This window comes from Taurulus bubalis (assembly GCF_910589615.1).
Source record: "Taurulus bubalis genome assembly, chromosome: 15".
In the NCBI taxonomy this organism is placed as follows: Eukaryota; Metazoa; Chordata; class Actinopteri; order Perciformes; family Cottidae; genus Taurulus; species Taurulus bubalis.
Genome location: NC_136603.1, coordinates 11,974,226 through 11,993,547, shown reverse-complemented (window position 1 = coordinate 11,993,547; position 19,322 = coordinate 11,974,226). Strand labels below are relative to the sequence as shown.

At 39.7% G+C, this 19,322-nt stretch overlaps 2 protein-coding genes across 2 annotated transcripts in view; both read right to left on the bottom strand.

Moving 5' to 3' along the window:
* tanc1b (tetratricopeptide repeat, ankyrin repeat and coiled-coil containing 1b) overlaps positions 1–1,483 on the bottom strand; it is a gene marked incomplete at its 5' end in the record, with an annotated part of 80,582 nt that extends 79,099 nt beyond the window's left edge. The window contains one exon of the mRNA XM_079230737.1: positions 1,423–1,483. Coding sequence (XP_079086863.1) covers positions 1,423–1,483 — 61 coding nt within the window. The remainder of the gene's footprint in view (positions 1–1,422) is intronic.
* A 13,757-nt stretch (positions 1,484–15,240) lies between these two features.
* dap1b (death associated protein 1b) lies at positions 15,241–17,382 on the bottom strand. The gene is made up of 4 exons (XM_079231064.1): positions 17,246–17,382; positions 16,106–16,202; positions 15,869–15,935; positions 15,241–15,771 (listed from the first exon to the last, which is right to left on the bottom strand). Exons 1-4 carry the CDS (start codon positions 17,313–17,315, stop codon positions 15,655–15,657), a joined length of 351 nt encoding a protein of 116 aa, XP_079087190.1. The 5' UTR covers positions 17,316–17,382; the 3' UTR covers positions 15,241–15,654.
* Positions 17,383–19,322: the final 1,940 nt, after the last annotated feature.

Below are 19,322 nucleotides of genomic sequence, written 5' to 3'. Positions count from 1 at the left end.
AACATTCTTTCCCAAACCCTTTGGGATCAAAATGAAATCGAGCCTTGCAGAAGGTGCAGTGAATATTTTATGTCCAATATGGTACTATCTTGTCTCAGACACCATCAACTAGACTGCAGTGTAGCCAATTTGATTAACACAGCCTTCCCCATCAGGGCTTCTGTGTGACAAATCTCCTCTCAGATCCCAGGAGGGATCTGAATTTACGAACAAATTCTCCTCTTCAAGGACAACAGACAAGTAAACACAGGGTGACAATTTAATACTTTTAACGCAAATTACAAATTTTAGTGAATGAAACGTATTTCATACCTGACTAATAAAAATGACCTACCGAAAGTGTATTAATATGGAATCGATAACCATATATAACTTGAGTGTTTTAAGGAATATAGTCAAGATAATATAGTCAATATAGTCAAGATAATATAATAAATAATGAGTATTATTACAAAACAATACAAGCTCACACTACTCAATTGTCCCTTTGTACTGGGCTGAAGAGCAGTGGAGATGACGGGAGGTGATCTTTTCCCCTTTAATCTCAGCATTGAGTGTTGAGTGAAACAATCACGTGAGCCAAATGGAGAAAGAGCACAAGGGTGAGATATGAATATATTGTGTACAGTAACTGTTTGAACCCGACTACCAGAAAACCAGTCCTGAGGCTATAAATCAAGTCTAGGCTGGTAGATGCAGTATACTACATATAAATGGTTGTATGCTATGTAAAGAGAGATCAGTGGAGGGGGACGATGTATGAACAAGAGACTAGTCAACAATGTATTGCTGAGCGTGACTCATGTTTAGTCATGTTGGGAAATAATGCAGATTTCCAAAGGAAAAGAAAACCGTTCACATATGACACAATGGCCGAGTTGTTTCTATAGTCAAAAATAAATCGAAGAAAGATGGACTTTATTCTGCTCTGAATCAACAGGTATAGACGTAACTGTGGTTAAATGGATTTTGAGTGATTTAGATGCAATGGGCTTCTGTGAGCCGACAAAGTTAATTTTCTGCACACTATCACACTGCACACTGACTATTTAGGTCTTTATCATTACTGGGCCTGTTGTACCCATTTGCAGTGCAAAGCTACATTTTAAACAAAACATGCAACAACATTTTCATACATGTACTGTCCCACATCATTTCAGTTATGGTCACAGTGCTTACAATTGTGTCATAAGCTAAGAACTGGAGGACTTTTCTTTTTAAGCTGTAAACAACCACCGCTATTTTGTCACCCTACCTGTATTTAAGTTCTCCGTTTACCTTGTAAACTTTCCCTTTTCAGAAATGAGATGATATGAAGTGTACTTCGGCCTCTGAATACAATTTGTGTCTAAGCCTTTGGGGTGGGGAATGTTTGTTCCAAGAAACCTAGCGTGCCGTTTTTCCTCCTGATCTTCCACATACCTGAATCCTTCTTGCTCCCTTTGCCTCCATCTCTGCTCTTCTTCAGCACTGCCTTGAACATGGCAAGATTCCTGAAAGCCTCTCTGTAGGGCCCCTGGGAGAAAAGAAAACAAAAAAATCAGTCACTCAAAGCCCAACAAGACAACAGAAATGTTTCTATTGTCACTCATCCAAAACAGTACAAATTAGGCCATTTCCTCTATTCACACCTGTCAATAAGAAAATCCTTCAAAGACCTACATATGCAAGTATTTATGTTACCCAGAACGAAACAAACAAAAACAAAATGTGTCCTAGAAAATCTAACAGCAATGGAAAAACAGTCTACATCCGCATTTCATACTGCTTAGCTGGCACCCGCCAGGGAGTTTTCCCACAGCACTCCCAATCCTGCAGGTCATCAGTGGAGGGGCGCATGGAAAGAATGCTCTAATATTTAAACAGAAAAGGACAACATCTCCTATCTTGTTATGCAGGAAAACACTCTGTCAAATACCTTGAATTCCACATGTAATTGATGCTATGTGGATGAACTTGAATGTTTCAACCCTTTTTCCATGGTTGTTCTCGAGCTCGTGTGCATTTTGAATCCTTAGAGTCAAACGGTAACTGCCGGTACAGCCTGGATATGCCTGGATGTGCTTGTTTCAATTTGGAATTATTTATAGTCTTATGACATTTTACAATGGAAAAAAAAAACACACTGAACTAAACCAGCAGCAGTTAAAATGCGTATTTGTGTGGGATTTGTGTGGCAACATTATAGGTTGCTAACTTGCTGTATTAATAGCAGCAGAGCAATCTTTCCGATGAAAAGAATGGTTTCAACCAAATAAGGGTATGCCTACTGCAAACAAAACACACTGAATTCCCAACCCCAAGATCCAGGCTATAAAAATCTAGGTCCTCCTCTGCTCCTGACAGAGAAGCTATCGATTCGCCCTTTTCCTCCTTGATGGTGCCAGATGAAACATTGTGAAGCAGAGCCTCCACTGAATCTGTTATTGGAGGTGGAGATGTAGGGACCAAATCCCTGATGAGCCTCTGCACCTCAAACCTAGCTTGACTGCTCAGAAATAATTTGCTTTTCATGAGGTTAACTCCACCGAGCCTTAATCAAGATTACGAATCAATGCCCTTCAATCAGTCTGTAGTGAAAACTGATTTCATTTAAAGTTGCCAAACATTAATTCAATATCCCACCCATAACATCCACCCTGAGAGGCTTCATAATGTAATTCTAGGTCTGGCAGATTCAATTCATCCTCCTCTCTCTGGAGATGACTTAATAGTCCTGGTTTCTTCTGTGGAATAACTGGTTTCACTCATATCATCAGATCAGGAAGGTCAGGTGCTTTCAGTGTAACCATGACCTTGTGTTATTCTCTCTCAAGGCAGGTCCCTTCCCAAGTAACACCTGAACTTGACATGGAAGACTTGCATCAACAAGACCATGCTAAAGTGTCAACACAGTTCATTTAAGTAGTCTGCACTGAAGAAAGACATCTCTTACTGACCGATCCAGCTTTGTCCGATTGGTGTTTTGACTAATTCATGTTGTGGTATAATCTACATGTAATGTAATTTAGTCATGTAAGTCTGGTATGTTTTTAGCCTATTTCGTTTGAAATATTTATGTAATAACAGGGAGGTCAGATGGAAGGATTTAAGTAAAGAGCAGCTCTACTGGAACTGGATTTAATGTAATTCTTAAGAATGCAGCTGTTTCAACAAAGAACATGGCGGCAAGGTAGAAACAGATCTGAAGACTGTGCCCATCTGTATGTATACAGAAGAGTGTAGTTCAGTGTAATATGGCTTAGTGTTGTACATTTGCGTGGTAAGTAGAACTGCTCACTGCTGTGTGGGAGCTAGCTGTTCATCTCCACAGTAACAATAAACATCACTCAGGTTAACCCAAAGGAAATGAGAGACGCCCTCCTGAAACATCAAAAGCCAACATGACAAATTCCTTCCACCCCCCACATCACAGCCACCGGACACACACAGTCAGGACCAACTGTGAGAATGAGACAACACCTCATCCGCCAGCACTCACACTCATCACTTTGTATCCTGAGGTGTGCTTCCATTAGACATTTTAATCCAGCGTGTGGGGAATTAAGAACTGAACATTACTCTAAGGAAAGCCAAATTACATGTCGGATGACAGTGTCGTCAATAATACTCATTTAACAATGACATAGTGATCACAACATGTATTGTACCAATAGTCTTTTGGTTCCCGGAGCCACAACATAGACCCAGTGCTACATACTACAACAGTCTGAATACTTTTCCCCACAAGACATTGACACATTCTTGCTAACTGAACAGACAACTATGACACTAGGTTGCAATAGCCACAGATGGTCAGGAATCAAGATGATGTTATCATTGTACTGATTCCAATAATGTCTGGTAGAGGTGCAAACACAACGTTTTTTCTCTGAAGTAAACCAAGTTAGGGAAACTGTATAATCAGTAATACGTTACTGGCTCTTTGAACAAATGAAACCAGATTATTTTTTAAAGCACTTTGCAAATTCCTCGAGATTCCTCGAGCCCTCAAAGTCAGGTCCATCCCAGTGCTTTTAAGCTGTATTTGGATATCAGCCTCAAAGCATGGCCTCTTAGAAGGGGCCTCTCAATATTAAAACAGAGCTGTGAAAGTCACACAGGCTGAAAGGACAAAATACACTCTTCATATCTGTTCTGTGCAAGACACACCAAATGCAAGAAGAAGCAGCACAGTAGAATGCCAAGAGACCAACAACCTAGCAATCAAAAGTCTTCAACAGGCTTCAAAAAGCCCCAAGCAACTGAAGGAAGACACAGCAGACCTTATCAGTGTACTTGGACAGTAACATGTATGATTAAGGACGCTTCTCCATGGCTGGCATTTTTAACCAGGCATATGTCAGCTCGATGACCTTCACATGTGGACCTTTTACCTTGAAACGGCTCAAGGCAACAATAAAAAGGACTCGAGCCTCTTGTACAATGAAGAGACGGTTTCCTTTCACAGAAGAGAAATTGGAAACCAGGGAGGTTGAGGGTGCCTCAGGTTATCAACATGTATGTTTTTCAGGTCATTCCTGACTTGATGGAGTTCAAATCCATACAGGTTGTGAGGAAGAAAAGATCCTCACCTGAACAATGCTGATGTGACATGTGTTTAATGGGGTCATGTAGCTATACCAGTCATCTGCGAAGCTATATATAGAACGGAAAGAGGATTGTTTGACCCCCACTGCCTGTGGCAGGGAAGCATTACACATACATTGGTTGTTTGTGGGTTAAAACCTGCTTTGTCCTTCATTGGGTGGCACCTTTAAGCTTTGATCAACTTTACCACTCTTTCAGGATTGCAGGAAACAGCTATTTTCTACCCTATGCGTTCATCTCTTGCCAGCTGAAACGTCCTTCCAGCTATCTTGATCAACAGATTATACATGAATGATCACTCTCAGATGTCCACACTGTTGTCATAGCAACACGGAAATTCTCATTATTGGCGGACCCTCGAGTTAGTTTATCAAACACGGCCTCAAAGTTATCAGATATTTTTTAAATATAATAGTTATCTATTATTTTGTTGTCCATTCACTGAGTGCAGGAAACAGGCCCCGGCCTGGACGTTGAGTTCAAGTGGTCCATAAACAATGAGAAGTTAGCTGACAAACCCTTGAAGAAGGAAGTGTGGGGAGTAGGTATGGAGGACAACACAGCCTCAGTGTCGGCCATTGTAAGCAAAGTTTGTTATTCACACTCACATGAGTGGAAGGGAAATAACAAAAGAACAGACATTTTTATGTAACTAGTCTGACCTTCAAGAGTGAAGACAATGTTTAACTTGTTAATATAATACTACACCCTGCTTGTATCATTTTACATTTAAAAATACTCATCCATGCATGCATACTTGCTAAACATTTCTGTAACATTTTATTTTACCCATAAAGTTTTGAAGTAATTTCCACTTAAATATGAGGTAGAAAAAATTCTCCAACAAGTACAACTGTACTTAAGAAAAATTAGGTAACTACATTATAATTACAAACACACTGCATGTGTAGCATACCTGAATGCCAGGGTTATGTCCCGATCCTCTGGATATCGATGTGTGTAGTTTTCTATTAACTTGCAAAAATCTATCACCAAATCAGCATATTTGTGTATCATAGGGGCCAAAGCTGCACAAGAATATGTATTTCAAACTTTTGAAGGCAGTCAGTAGTGCAGCATCATTGTTTCACTCGTAAAGGAAATCCTTGAAAGTCAAATGGCAGTAATTTTAAGCAATAAAAAAGACTTCCTGAGTTTTCAAAGTATAATGAGACGGCTAACAGAGATCCAAGGAGCACAAATAATCTGTGCCAAACTGACAAAAACCTGAAAACAAATGCCACACACTAACCGTCTAAACAAAGAGGAAACCAGTTGACAAACTCTAATGTGTAAACCAACCAGCACTCGTGCCATTTACATGAAAAGCCTGACTAGTCAGAATGAATACTGGTCTGTGCTTGACCTTCCCACAACATTCAGCATTGCAAACTCCATCCAGAGCCAGCAGGGTCATTAGGAAGCAGTACCTTTGAGCAACAGGAACTATGGCCCAGGAACCAAACCTCAAACCTGCAGTTGAAATACATGGAACCTAAAAAGGTTCTTAAGTTCATAAAAATAGTTTCTGCAATTAACAAGAAACAAGAAAATAAAAAGCATCACAACTCGACTATAATCATGACATCCAGGGGTATTTGCAAACACGATCATGTAGCTTGAGTCTTAGAAAATATAAACATTTTCAGGGAAGAATTCTTAAAAACTAAATCATGAGAAAACAGACCGGTATTTACTTCAAAAGACCTGTGATTATTTACCTTTGCCTGGTAGGAAATTGCACTGTACCATGATATCACACACACGGGCTGATTCAAAAATCTAGCTTGGGGCAAAGCCTGCTAGTTTGTTATTGAAGAGGACTAGCCACATGGCTCAGCGTGAAATTAAAAAGGGTAACAAGTCTGATCTGCTCATTAGATGGCCGTGGGAAAAAAGTCATTTTGGAAAGACTGATTCACCCTCTGAGGCCACTTGTCCTTGATCATTTCTAATATGACTGATGATGAATAATGAATCCATACACAGGCCTCCATGCTGGCTCAGCAGTGATGGTGTATTTTTATACCAGCAGTGTTGCTCTAGAAGTGTCAAGGCATTTAGAAAGGCATTTAGAAAGCAATCATTGCTCTGAATTCACCGTTTCCAGGCGCTGGAAACTGACTAAACCTAAAACTAAAATGTTGGAATAAGACAGGACATTGCACCACCTAACCAGATTAAAATAAAAACTGAGCAAGCTATATAGACTTACAAATAACCTACATTAATTTAGCTTGACAGATCAGAGTGCAGCATGGATTTATGAATGAGTGAACAGTGCAGTGGGTCTTCCTACTAAGCTTTCACAAACCAGTTTCTCCACTCTGAGCCTTGCCTTTTCCTCTTGAACAATTACACACTTGTTACATCACACCAACAACCACCCCTCCTCTGAAATCATCAGCCAGCACTAACTGCACACTGAGTAACAACAATCATCTCATCAGAGCCACAGCCATTAACTCCTGTGAACACTGCAGATTGAACTGTATCACTATCCTTGATTTGCCATAGCAATTAAGTGTTAATGAACATCTGGAGTAAGAAATAAACAAAACCTGTACCATCAGCCAATTGCTTACACTCAAATCAACATTTGCCTCCAAGGAAGCCTGGTGTTTGATTAAGGGTAAAACATTAACAGTTGTGTTTAAAGTCTACAGGAAGTGCCTGTAACCACAGACAGATTATCATATGCTAAGATTTGTAGGTCAGAGGGTTATGTATAATGAACTTACTTAAAATGAAACACTATATGCCTCTAAGCCAGGATTTCAGTCAGTGTATATTCAACAGGGCTTCAGACCAAGAAGCACTTTGCAGATAAGATACCAAACCCACTTTCAGTTTTGGAGTGCAGGTTTATTCTTAGCCCGCCTCACTTTATCTAGACTGACTGAACTACTTATAATACCATTTAGTTTGTCATTTAACAGCGAAGGATGCATGGTGGATTATCAGTTTGTATGCCATCACTGAATAGGGGAGGACACCTAGCTTTGCACATGAATATACATACTACATACAGATACTGTTGTCACATGAGACAAGCTTTAATTCAGTCTTTTGTGTGACTTTTACAGACGGAAATAGCCAAGACAAATTGACACATCTGATTCCATGAGATTAGTTTCACCGATTCATTGTTATGACAAGAATATATCACACACACACAGTTCCAATGTCTTCCCTTAAATATGTTATTTAAGTCTATGAGGGTCCAGTGCTTAGGGTGCCCCACCTAAATGTAGTGTTTATTCGTATCTTATTGAAACTGAAAGCAGAATCAAAATCTCGATACACAGAATTCAGCAAATCTGTCCAGGTGGTTTATTTTCTTCTTGCTGTGAAAGAAAATGACCTTTACGGTAGCTGCTAGAGCTGCACGAGCTGTCAAAGCTAAAATAATCATGAAAATCATCACTGGAAAGAAAATGATGCTTTATCATTTTGCCAAAGTCAATAAATGGTTCACAAAATTCATTCTTTGCAAGTGCCTCGTCACAAATACGGAATTTCACACTTTGGCATGCTCGAGGCACTCTGCATCTCTACCTCTCTCTCTGTCTGTATGTCTGTCTTTTTCAAAAAAGCTTGACAAAGATGTAAATCAGTAACAGCTGTTACTAAGAAGCACTTCCAAACACACACACGTGCTTTAGATACACGCATGCAAGCATGAGCGCACTTATGCTCGTGGATAGACCTTAAAAAACACATACACGCCTGCGTACATGGACTTTCAACTCTAGACATCAAGTTATGTTATGATAAATTCAGCATTGGTATACAATTTAGCAGAGTTAGTCATACTTGGACACGTGCCAACACTATCACTGGCACACAAAGGCAACTCAATATGTATGACTGTCATTCTGTAATATTTTAATAGATGACCTGAGGGGAAATTAAACAAAACGTGCCATGAGCCTTCAGGAAACTTGAGCTAATTCAATTACACAATACCACTTTGCCAGTAGGCCTGTGTATGATCCTTCACCCCAGCACTAAGGATACAAGATAATGTATTTGCCTGGTAAATATGTAGGCATTTTAGAACTTAAGGCTTATATATTATGTCTGTGACATGAGTCTTCTTTTAGAAGGCCAATAAAGAGTAAGTAGAAAATGCAGTGTTAGTCATGTTAGGCTTTTATGGCTCCTCAGCTACCTCATTGCTGGAGATTGTGTCGCACCCACAGCATGGCAATAAACACATACTGCTTCAGTTTCAGTAGCTCAGGGGGTAACAGCTACTTTCCTCTTCTGGTACTACACAGTTATTTTACAGCATGCCCGAAAACCACCTCAATAGTTTTGATATTTGAACACGTCTTGGTCATGATACATAACTGACATTTACAGTACACATAGGAGACCGCTTCCTTGAGAGCTCTTGTGATAAGTAGATGGATAATCGTACTTTAGCTTTCAAACCAGAGCCTACCAAACCAAACCAAACCAACAGTAGGTCAGTTAAACAGTACAATACAAGGAAGGTTTGAAAGCATCCATGTGTTAGGGCATATGTTGCAGCTTGTATTTGTGGTCAGGTTTAGTTAATATCAAGAGAATAGAAATCCCAAATCTACAGAAGTCCACATCACAACATTCAGGATCCATAAAAAATATATATATATATCTTGGCTAAACAGTATGCTGACATTAGGGGTCCTGAACCAAACTAAACTCTAAAGATCTGGCTTTCCTGTTTCCTGTGCTTCTGCAATGACTAGCTCTTTTCAAAAGTACAAACTCATCATGATCATCATCAACAACAACTCAGTATGTGCTGTATGTCGGGTCACTGGCTCCAATAACTTTCCCTCCACAGCCATAACAATGCGACTCTGATGCCAGCATCTGTTACTGGCCAACTGGCTGGGGACCATGGGAACCAGGCTCTGTAGTAACTGGGAGGCAGACTCTTGTGGCACTTTCAATAAGATGAGTGCTCTGTAGTGCAAACATCTCATAACCCTGCAGTTGGAAGACAATTGTGGTAGCTCTAGCCTTGGAATGGAGGCATGCAAATCCATTGTAATGGTTCTACAATCAGCGTAAAATTGCCTGAAATTATGTTGGAAAGTTAATACCGATTGTCTTCAGGTTAACTGGAGGTTAGAGGGATTGTCAGCAGCAACGCCTGCTGCACCTGTTGAGCGTAAAATTGAAAATCAACGCTGTATGTAGAGTGGAGTTGCCCTCGAAGCTAGATTGAGAAAAGTAACTCAGCTCAGGAAATAGCTAATGTTATGGCAGGAAGAACGGCAAGACGTTATGAAGGCTTTATATCACTTGTTCAGAGAGAACACTGAATCGATGACTTCATGTACTCTCAAAGATCAAAACTGCATCTTGACATTTACAAGCAATTTCTCTGAAAGGGAAAATAGAACTTTTCAAAGCACCTGGCTGAATTACAAGGAGATTCCTCCATTGAAGAATACGCTGAAAACAGCAAAAGTCCTATAGAACCAGTGGTCAAACTTCAATGACTCAATCTATGTGGGCAGACAAAATTACAGTCCTGTAGCCTTAAACCTACTAATATATCTGGGTTGGGTCCTGGTTTGAAAACCACTACATCCAATCACAAAATACAGACCAACATTGGCATCAAACAAGACCACACAGTTATAAGAAAAGTAATTAACTTTTTTGTTAAACATCTGCATCCTACCGAGCATGAAGTTAATCCGCAATACGTATTATCTATCTTCAAATGTTCTTGGATATCTGTTCGTCTTTAGAAAGGTTACCACATACAGTGACCAGCAAAAAGCATGAAATAATCAAATCACCCATGAATTGTTAAATCTGTATTTTTTTTTATCTGCAGAGCCAGGCTGACATTTTACACAAATAGTGAGAGGCATTTTCAACTGACAATTAATGATCAATAGAGTAATAATTGCAGCCCCATGTCACAGGAAGTGTTATAACTATTAGCTAGTTACTATCACTCAACTATACTGATGTCATATCTGTAGCTATTTGTTACTTTTCTAATTCATCATTATTAAACCTGGTGCCAATATAATCGATTAATCGACTAATCTATGGATTACAAAACTATTCAAAAAGTTTTTTTTCTTTTAAATACTAGGAAACTATGCACCAAAAATAAAAGTGAAACCTCAAAGATCAACTTGTTTGAAAAAACTTTGTTTGAGTGAGTTAGAGTGTGACGTGTGTGTCCAGTCGGCATCACGTCGCACCAAACCGAACGGAAACGTTAACGCTACCTGCGCGTGCTACATTTGATTCACGTTAACACTGCGACGGAGCTCCAGTAACGGGCACATTTAACGTCAGTCACGTCGGCGACACGTAAAATAAGTCCGCCACAGAGGCTACAATAACCCGGAATATCGGGAAAATAAAACACGCTGCTGTCATGCCCGGTGGATCTCAGTGGGCATGTCTCGACATTCCTCCCAGGGAAAGAAATGCCACCAAAACTCTCTAACTGGAACAACTCTCTGTGGCGCTACTTTTACTGAACCGGTGAACCGACACCTCCAGGACAACTCTGACGACAACTTGAGAATGTATTTTGTTTTTAGAGTCTTACCTGATAAATGTCATGGATATTAAAGTACCCCCCAAAAAGTTTTCCCGGTCTTCCAGCGTATCTCCACACGAACTCGGTTCCCACTGGATCCACCAAGGTAGGCTACGGGACGCTGGGCTCCTCCTCCGCGGATGAGGTCATCGGTGAGGGAGGCACATGAACAGAGGCCAGGGAGCCGAGACGAACTGCCCCCTCCTTCCTCCTCCTCCTCCTCCTCCTCTTTTCCTCTTCCTCCTCATGTGTCTGTGCATGCCTCATGGACACGACAGGATGCTAGATGCAAGATATATGTATTAGGATAACTGTAAACTGCATGCTTACAATTTAAAGGGTGGTAATCAGGGGCATGGTGTAGGGATATAGTCAGAAACACCGAAGTCCTCAAAAAATAGTCCCTAAAATAGTTTTGTCCATTCTTATTTGTTCAAATTGCTGCTCATTGTGATGATTGAAATAAAGCTTTACCCTGCTCATTATCTCAACACAATTCAAAATACCAGATTACATAGTTGTTGTTTTTCCAGGAAACTAGAAAATCATTAGGAAATCATGACTATAAAACTGTGTGATACTGATATAAGTGGAAAAAAATCTTCAGTCAAATGTAAACATACTGAGCCTACATGTTAGCTTTACAGTTACAAGCTACCATTAGGATACACTTTCTGTTTACCATCATATTAAATATCCGGTCCTCACTTTTGGTGAGATAGATTAACATTGATGTTGAAAACTACCTGAGTGCAGAGGTAAAGCAACATGTGTTTAGCCTTTTTCCATTTTGTACAACTTAATACTTGTGCACCAGTAGGCTTCATGTCAGAGGGGAGATTATTAATAACTTTAGAATTTATGAAGAAGAATTTTGATAATTGGTGTAATTGTGTAAGTCACCTATCAAGCAAAATTGGCAAACACTTTTGATTCCAGCTTCTGAAGAGGCAGGATTTGCTGTTTTTTTTCTTATTTTTGCTATATTTGAGAACAATTGCAGTTTTTTTCTTTCATTTTGGGGCAATGTAATACATTTAAAGACGTAATCTTGGCCTCGAAGAATTTTTTTTCTTTTTCAGATCAAAATATTTTATGTATTATGTCATAACTTCCACTCCATATATTAATCTTATTTTATCATTAGTTGTTACTCTGCAGACTAAGATTTTACACACAAGATTTAAAGAAGCTCATAAACCTGATGCATTGCTACATTGCACCACCTGAATGGGTACACCATTAAAATGCTGCTTTGCATCAAAGATTTATCACAGTTTTTACAACAAGCACTTTTACTATTAATACATTTTATTGCTAATAATTATTTGTGTATACTATGTAACTTTATCCTTGTTGATGCACATTAGGTGAGGATGGGTTGAAACATGAGTCAAAGCTTTTATGTAAATGTGGCCTAATTGGCTTTGGTTTGTGACAGTGGCTGGAGAATGTCTCTCAGTAGCTTTGTGTACTCCTGAATCGGCGTCTATTGGTGGCGTCATATCAGCATCATCTTAATTCAAATGTAATTTATATGTAGAGACATGCAGGTATATACAAAACAGTATATAATTAACCTAAAGCTTCAAAAGTGCAAATAAATGCTTACTCTGTGGAATACAATTAACTGCAAAGGCTTTCTGACTCACCCTGTGTTCATCAAGTGACGCTCACAGCACACCTTAGTCTATGGTGACCTCATGAGGTGACAATATTTTATGCAGCTGGTTTCATGTGCACACATTTGTCTAACCAAAGAAGTTTAATGCCTTAATTGTGTCTTTTGTTAATTGTAATTCTGCAATATAAGGCGAATGCCTTATATTGCAGAATTACAATTGACAAAAGACACAATTATGACCTGCATACTTTACTAAAAAGACACAATTATGACCTGCATACTTTACTAAAAAAGACACAATTATGACCTGCATACTTTACTAAAAGTGTACTCTGATGATAGGAACATATTTTGGGAGTGCAAACCACATCTTCTCAGTCATCCCCACCCCTCTGTGTGAGGCGGTGTTATACATTGGGTGGACAGTGTTTTCTCAGCAGTGTCGTGGGCGTCACAGGGTCAGCGAGGCTCTCCACATGGCAGGGAATGGACAGACACTGGCAGTGAAATGCTGCATGTCTGCAAGTCAGAAGACCACCAACTGCTCCACTCCTCAAACAGCGCTGAAGAGGTCTCTGAACTCTACACACACAGATGGCACCAAAGGCATGTGTGAACAGCATGAGCATCACAGGGACTTTAAGGTTGGCACGTAGTGTTTGCAAGGCTATCGTTGAGTACTTTGTTGGAGAACAAACGAGCAGATATTGTTTGTGGGCTTTCTGGTGCAAACAAAAAGGTTGTGAGTGAACAAATGGACAACATGACACAAGAGCAGGGGCAAACACACTTGCATGCTCACACTCAACCTGTTTGGGGATTAGGATTAGAGAAGCTATGGTATTTCCACACTTGCAGGGCTTTTATTGAAACTGATAACTTGGACACAAAGGCACATTCTGTAGCGTCGGGGTGTAGCGTTTCTAAAAGACAGTGTTCAGGCCCGACGGTCAGGTAGGTTATACTTCCTGTCAAATAAAAAGTTCCACACAGGACATTATGGAGTACATGCACACTTTATTTATGAAAATAAAGAGAGAGAGAGAGAGAGCATACATTTTTTAAATAAATCAAAATACTGGTTTCACAAAAGATTGTTTTTCAGATGTTTAAAGAAAATGGGCAACACAACCCTAAAGCTATACATCAGGATGGCTTAATCAAACTTGGAGTGGCGCAGAATATTATGTAAAATGCAATCTGCCTTTAGGAGAGAATTGTCTCTGCAGGCGCAACATGCGGTATTTCCCCAATGCATAGTGTTGTAATGAGGGCTTTTAAAAATATATTGGCCCTTACTGTATATGTGAGAAATATGTTGTATTGAAGAAGGCTGAATTCTAGTCGGGCTCCTGTTGTGTATGCTGGATCCCTGCAACATTGTCATGATTTACTGGGACACAGTAAGGAGCCATGACATGTCAAAATATCTGTGAAAAAAAAAGGCCTAATAAAGATATTGCAGGTAATAGAAAATAGTTTAGTATTTGAGTCTTATATATATATGTTTCTTCTCTTAAGATTATTTATATTCCATTCACAGAATTTACTTTACTTTAGTCCAAGTATATTGCATGTATACCACATGCGATATACTTGGACTAAATAAACTAAGTCAATTCTGTCTATAATCCCACGTAGGAAGGACAATTTCAAAAGCATGACAAATTAAAAATCATGAATTTATTCCTGCTGATGGAGAATAAATAACTACTCAGCCTAACGGTTTGAAAAAAAACCCAAGCTTTACAGCATTTCATCCTTTAATGTGTAGTTTTGGCTTCTTTCAGCATCTCTTACCATCCGTCAGTGACAGAAACAAGTATGTGAAACTTGTAATGCAAGTGGGCTGAGACATGTATGATAAAGTTGGCTATCCAACTCCTCTAGATCCCCTTGCCTACCTAATTTACAAGTCTCTTGTGTTTTGGTACAACTGTGACAGAAATACGAGACCTGTAGGATACAACTTTACTTTTAAATCTAAACCAGCATGGATTCGTATCGTCTTACTCAACTGTTGGCTTCTCTTGCAGATGCAATATTTTGTTAGTCATTTGCCCTCAAGCAAACCTGAGCAGTTTCTGTGGCTCTTGTTGACTGACACGACCTAGCTAGCCTTTATGGGAAGTTCCCAAAGAGTTATTCTAGTCAGACCATTAAACGGAAACCTTAATAAAAGCGCGATACTAAAATGGCTCCTTTGGTAACAGAATAATTTGGGCAGTTAATTTGGATCACCACGATAGTCAGGATTTAGTCATTGGAGCCACTTGTTACACCGGCTGTTTCAATGCACAGGAGAATGTATAAAAAAGGGACTAAATGCTTGACGTTTGATTTTTGAAGTTCACAAAGATCCTGATTTGTTATAAATGGTGATCTGCCTCCATCTAGTGGTCATTGTATCTTACTGCAAAATACACATTGAGAAAGAACGAGATCTGCAATATAGTAAGGCCATGCAATTTATTCAACTTTTTTTAAAAATATCAAATCTAATAAGAGCCAAGTAATACATTGTGAATATTTCACTGGAAAAAAAAGCAGTTTCAAAAAACCTCACTTAACAACCGTCAACCCTCACATTAAACATACCCAAACACCATCTGGTTTTCATCAGCTGGGAAAATATAGCTACAGCATTCATCTTGGAACACTAGAAAAGACTCATTCAATGCTGGTTTAAAGTATTCTCACAAACAAGCAGAGCCTAGAAAGTAAACACAGAGCTCAACGAAAGCTCTCCCTCCATAAACACTGACACGTTAACGACAACCTGTCAGTCCCCTCGCGTGTCTAACACTTCACGTTTGTCTGTCACGGTTGACTCAACATGGTTCCCTTTGGGATATTCTTAAACACATGTTCAAAACTTCCTGGGCTGCTGGATGGAAAAGGCCCGCGGGGAGCGGAGCTTCCCCATATCAGGGCGAATCTTGCTGTGCCTCACGCTCACTGGAGTCTCTGGAACGTCATGGCTCAGCTGCAAACAGGCAGGAGTTTATCACACACTGGCATGAGAGGCACTGCGACTATTCCAATTTGCAAATGGCATTTAATAACATGCATTTCTTCTTTACCTTGTCAAGAGTTCCTGCCAGAAGAATACTAACTTGTTGCATCCTGTTGGAGGTGGTGAGGGACCTGCTGCAAAATGACAATCAAATAGTTTAACTCAACTTAAAGCCAATTTCAGTCGTCTACTAGATCAAAACACTAAACATGTTAACATTTTATGGTGCGAGGCAATATCTATTTTTATGCCCTTTTAGTTTACACGGTGCATTATATTTTAAAGATGAAGACTTCCGACAAACCTTTGTTTATCAGCCCTCTTGGTCTCCTTCTCTGGAGTCCCATGGGTGCCACTCTCGTCAAAGCTTTTCTTGGCAACCCGTTTACCTCCAGCCTTCACTATTGACCCAGAGAAGAAAATGGGTTAAATGTGGGTTATCTGGAGCGGGTATCTGGGCTGCAGCTCCTGTGTTTGGCAGATTTGAAAGAGGATTGCATGCAGGGGACCCCACCCCACCCCTTCCTGTAAACATGAACAAGCTAAATCCTCTACAAAACAATCTTCATACTAGAAATGTAAATGCTTTACAGATGGTCAAAATATGGTCGCAGCCAGGTCATTATTCGACAATAACTGGAGTCCAAGTTGAGTAAGTGGCCTACATCTTAAACAGTATTTCCAACCTGCGTTCCAAGAATCAATTGATTAGTTGTTTTTTCAGATTTGTTCCACTTTTTAAATTAACCTCTTTAGGCGTAATCACTGAAACTAAAATAAAAATCCCTCTTTGATTTGACGATTTAAAAGCCACGCCCTCACGAAAGCCAAGCTGGGAAGGGGGGGGGGGGCGTCACACAAAAAAACATTACTTAATTTTAACAAAATAACTAATGCAACATCTATTCGACACAACGTGAGTTAAAAGTTAAAGCAGTTCTCCATGAATCGTGCAACGCTCACTTAATTCAAAGTAAAAAAGGTATTGGCGGTCTACAAAAACAATACAACATTTTTTTTTTTTTTTTTTTAAAAAGAGAATTTCTCCGATTGTCAAATTGCTTCTAATAACAGTCGGTTTGCATGGCAGGAATTTGCATGAACTCCCTTGAGCCTGTATGAAGATTCAGCCGATGAAGACACCGTGTTACTTTCAGCGGAGGCCTGCGTACAAAAGAAAGAGCGTGCGCACAAAAGTAGCCCGATGGATGCAATGAGCATTATAACAGAAATCAGCGAATTACACGATGGGATTGCAGCAACCTGTGCATCACAACAGCATTAAAACACACAGATAAACTAAGTTACTTAACGTCTCGATCTGCTCTCTCGGTTTGGGTTGAGACTCGAGCCGTGCAAAACAACAACAACGTGTCTGGCTTTAATAAATAATAAATTTAAAAAAACAACGCCACACCACAAAGTCACGCGGACAGCGGCTTACCTGCGGGAGGATGACCAGCTTTGAGCAGAGGAGTATCCCTCGCACCAGATTTGGAGATTTGTTGCACCATTTTTTGAAACTTTCCGGAGTAAACGCAAAGAAAGCACCACACTAAACTCTTCGAACGCCCACTTGGTTGTTTTTATGCTCGAACAGAGATGACGTCCTGTTTGGCGACCGGAAGTGCGCAGCCAGAGAGACGCCTCTTTTTGGATGTTTCACTGCGCTCTGACATATAAAACGAAACAACAACGACACCCATTGTGATCACGTATTTACACTTAATGTCCCAGCAATTGCATTGCATTTCTGTTTATATTGACGTTGCTCTTGTTATGTATTTTTTATTTGAAAGACTGTCTTATTTTGAAAATCTCGGCAAAACCGTTTAATGTCAAACTAAGAAGCACTGCAATCCACAAGTGCTCTTAGGCTGCCTGACATAAACAGTCCATGGGCCTGCAATGAATTACGTAGTTCATAAAGGTATGTAGATAAACAATTATCTTTGTGCTTTTCTGTAAAAATGCACAAGATCTGCTGCAAGTTGCTCTTAAAATGCACATTAATTTCCTTCCACTGGAAGTGAACATTGATATCAGAATAGACCTACACTGTGTATGATTACAACTGTAGATATTCACTGGTATATCCAGTTACTCTGGCTGAATAAGATCCAGCCTCAGGGTGAGGCTGGCTTATACGTTTGATCTTCTTTAACCCTTGTGTGGTGTTTTGTTTTTGTTATTCAGCCAGTGTTCGTAGGTCTGGTGGACCGGCTCCATTTTTGGGGGTTTAATTCAACACAATCAAACAATTTAATGTTCAACTACTCAACAGATGTTTGCTTCATCCCAATTACAAGCAATATAAACACATATAGTTAATAGTTGCCCTTTACCTTTGTTAGATCACATTTATTCGTTTTTTATTTTTTTTTATTAATTATAATCAAGATATGAGTTATGCTCCTGGCCACATATTCTCCCATCCCTGTGTGGTACACTCATGAGTATCAAATTCCTTTCTTTGGCACATAGGATACACAAACTTGGAAGAGTTGACAGGCCAGGCCTGTTCTTTGTAGTCAGCAGTCGGGGTGGGAGCTCAGACTTGTTATTCCGCATCGTTCCCACCACGGTCAGCTTCCTCTTAGGAGCTCCTGTCCCAGCTTTTGTGAAGTAAAAAGATTGTTGCATGTGATGTTGTGTCAAATGAGTCCCTGAGTCATGTCCAGGATGACTCTCATTCCTTGATTTTTTTTTGAGTGGCTCCTCCATCAGGCTTCCCTGTGTAGACGTGTACGTTCCAAGCATACGAGAAAGTGGCATCACAGGCAACCAGATCTTTATTCAAGAAGACCATTCAGTTTCATCCATATTTCTTCACTTGCTAGCTGCCGACGGGCTGGTCCTGGTGCTCGTCTTCATTTTGCAACTAGCTGATGCTCAATCTCATCCTCTTCTTCAAACTTACTGTCAGACTCTGAATTTTCATAAATGTGATCCTCACATTCGGAAACCTCTTCCTCTACATCATCATCAAAAGCTTTTCTCTGTTCCCAAATCAATTACAAGGCCCTCTGAGCAAAGAATCTTTTGGCCACGTGGATCAGTTGTGATAAGGAAAACCCTGATCACTACTTTATAGAGAAGTAATGTAACTTTCCAACAACCTGATAGGTATATCAGTGCAGTTTTATGAAACGTGAGCGCTGCTAATTGAAAGCTGGCCTACTTCCACACATGTGTGTCTGAATACAGTGGAATGACATTGTTTTCCCCTGACAGGAAACTGCAGAGAACAAACTGTCCAAAAGAGAGAAAAGTTTGATTTCTCTTTTGGTTTTCTCCCATATTCACACTCATTTCTGTTTGTGAATAGAAACAGTGTAAAAGATATGTTTGCACTTGTGAAAAGATGCAATTACAAGACAGGGTTTAAAAAACAAAACTGACCTTTTATTATTTTAGCATGGTTGTGTATGATGCCATCTTTGTCCACATATTTCTTCATATATTTATATATCTATCGCGATTTAACATGGCACAAGTTTCGTTTTTTTAACCAGTGCTGA

Bases quoted from the DNA above. Each gene is read 5' to 3' on its own strand.
- dap1b (XM_079231064.1), bottom strand. From the start codon at position 17,315: ATGGTGCAACAAATCTCCAAATCTGGTGCGAGGGATACTCCTCTGCTC. The intron at 16,203-17,245 runs GTAAGCCGCTGT...CTGGGTCAATAG, and splicing joins AGCTGGTCATCCTCCCGCAG to TGAAGGCTGGAGGTAAACGG. The intron at 15,936-16,105 runs GTTTGTCGGAAG...GTCATTTTGCAG, and splicing joins AAGAGGGCTGATAAACAAAG to CAGGTCCCTCACCACCTCCA.